The sequence below is a fragment of the Aplysia californica genome, unplaced genomic scaffold (assembly GCF_000002075.1).
Source record: "Aplysia californica isolate F4 #8 unplaced genomic scaffold, AplCal3.0 scaffold00115, whole genome shotgun sequence".
NCBI classification, from domain to species: Eukaryota; Metazoa; Mollusca; class Gastropoda; order Aplysiida; family Aplysiidae; genus Aplysia; species Aplysia californica.
The window spans coordinates 879,063-881,258 of record NW_004797385.1 but is presented as its reverse complement, the minus strand read 5'-3'; the positions used below and the strand labels follow the sequence as shown (position 1 = coordinate 881,258).

Here is a 2,196-nt window from a genome sequence, read left to right as displayed (position 1 = left end):
GAGGGAGGGAGGGATGGAGGGAGAGAGACAGAGAAAGAGAGACAGAGAGAGAGAGACAGACAGACAGACAGACGGACAGAGAGACAGAGAGAGATGTCTGTGCACCTTGTATACAACAAAAAGTCAGCGGGGGTGACTGTGATGCTACTGTTGTGAAAGCGAAAAGGTGAAAGTAAACACACGCCTGCAGAAGTGAAAACAATACTAAATGTGCGGTTTAGCATTTCACTGGAAACGCAGACTAGTAACGCATGCGCAAAAGCCATGCTGACATTCTCTGTCTGTAAAGGCATAGTGCTTGTATTGTAACTCCTTCCGAGAAAGAGGAACAACACAGTACAGAGTCTGTAAAACATTGTTACTTTTATAAATATGCGAAGTGACTATTCAGACTCTTGAAAGTCCGAATGGAGAAAAATTATATTCGGACTCTGAATTGAGTTCAAGCATGACGTCTGTTCCGACTTATGACCCTTATTCCTAAATATTTCCAGCATTTACGAACATCTTTTCGATTATAATGATAACAGTCGAGACGTGAGCTTTATATCAGTTACTAGTCTATTAGATATCTATCTAAACTGGCCCTCGGTGCATCATTGGTATGAACAGAACTACAACTAAGTTGAGCTGACCTTGCCGGGGGCAAAGTTAATTATGTTGACCAATGAGACTGCGCATTGCGATCGATCTCTTACTTTTGGTTTGCCGGGGGAAGAGGCCACAGCTGTCGGTTTTGTGCGATGTGATAAAAGAAAAGAACATTACAGAAAAAACTATAACACACAATAAAATGAAATTAAACATGGAAAGACAATTGGTAGTGGAAGTAATGATGATGCTGTAGTGGTGGTGGAAAGACCCTGAATAGTCGCTTACGGTGTACTTTAACACTACCATTGGGTAGATCTAATCTAATGAGAGTGCAGTCTTTTGACACAATTACACAATCCTAGTAGTAGGCTACTTGTAGGCAATTCTAGTTCTAATTCTGGTTTTACGTGAAATTCCCCGATGACTGTTATATTAAGTGTAACCTCCTTACACTCACAAGACTCCCTTAGAAGCTGAGTCCGAAGAAATAAAACATTTTTTTTCGAACCCGAGTCCGAATAGATAAAAATTATTATTCTCGGACTTGAGTCCGAATAGAGCTGGCCTTACAAATGAGCGAATTTTACTTTTAAGACACTGCGAATTTCCCAAGTTTGAGAGTTGTCTGAGAAGAGGCTGTTTGGCATTTGCACACTGTTGTGCAATTGATAGCTGACCAGAGAAAATGCTCAAACCTCACTTTTGTTTATAAATTTTTTTAATCAATCTGACCTTGAGACTCACTGATCGGTAAAAATACAGAGCCTACCAATTACGAATGTTATAATAACAGCAGCAATTACAGGTAAGAACCATGAAATCAAATGACAAAACGTATCACTTCATCAAATCACTTCTTAAAAGTAGGCTGAAACTGAAACTGAAGTCACAGGGCAGACAAGATTCTAGTTCTAGTTCTACCTTCCCTGTTCTATTTCTTCAGTCTTCCGAGTTCACTTTCCTTGAGACAGTCTAAACTGAAAACAGATAATCAGTATGATAGTATCAGACCAATATCTTACTCTCAATTTCTTTCTTGAAGAGGAGGATCTGTGAAGCAGGAGACAGTTAGATATCACAGGCAAAAAGGGCTTCAGCCTCCGAACTGGAGGAGCCAGTAAAGAAACAGCTGACATGTTCTCGAAATTGTTGCGAATTGCGAATTGCGAATGCGAAAACACAAAACAACGAGATTACTTCCGGAACATCTGGCGAAGACTCCGCACAGCAGTTCAGGCTTGTGAGGAAAGTAACAAGTAACAAGAAAAGGCGATAGTAATACAATGACACATGTACACTATCTGGTCACAGCTTGCGAGCTGTGATGAAACATATTTGGACGGTTTCTTTCTTTCTTTTTTTTTCTTTCTTTCTTTTTTTCCTTTTTTTTCTAACATGCCATTCCACTCACAGTCACACATACTGGAAACGTTGAGTCTGATTCTTTAACGCTAACTTTTACGGCAAAAAGCAAAAAAAAAACCCTTCCCTCTTTCAGGATACGATTGATAAGCTTTTTTGTTTATCACCACAAAGGGAATTTGTTGTTGCAAGGTAAACAAAAACATAGGCTTTTCACACACACACACACACACACACACA

The 2,196-nt window shown here is 39.6% G+C and overlaps 1 protein-coding gene across 1 annotated transcript in view; it reads right to left on the bottom strand.

Annotated features, from left to right (window-relative positions):
• LOC101854246 (peroxiredoxin-5, mitochondrial) overlaps positions 1 to 1,780 on the bottom strand; it is an 11,701-nt gene extending 9,921 nt beyond the window's left edge. Inside the window, exon 1 of the mRNA XM_005095853.3 lies at positions 1,617 to 1,780. Within this exon, the coding sequence (XP_005095910.1) occupies positions 1,617 to 1,730 (114 nt within the window). The 5' untranslated portion in view covers positions 1,731 to 1,780. The remainder of the gene's footprint in view (positions 1 to 1,616) is intronic.
• Positions 1,781 to 2,196: the final 416 nt, after the last annotated feature.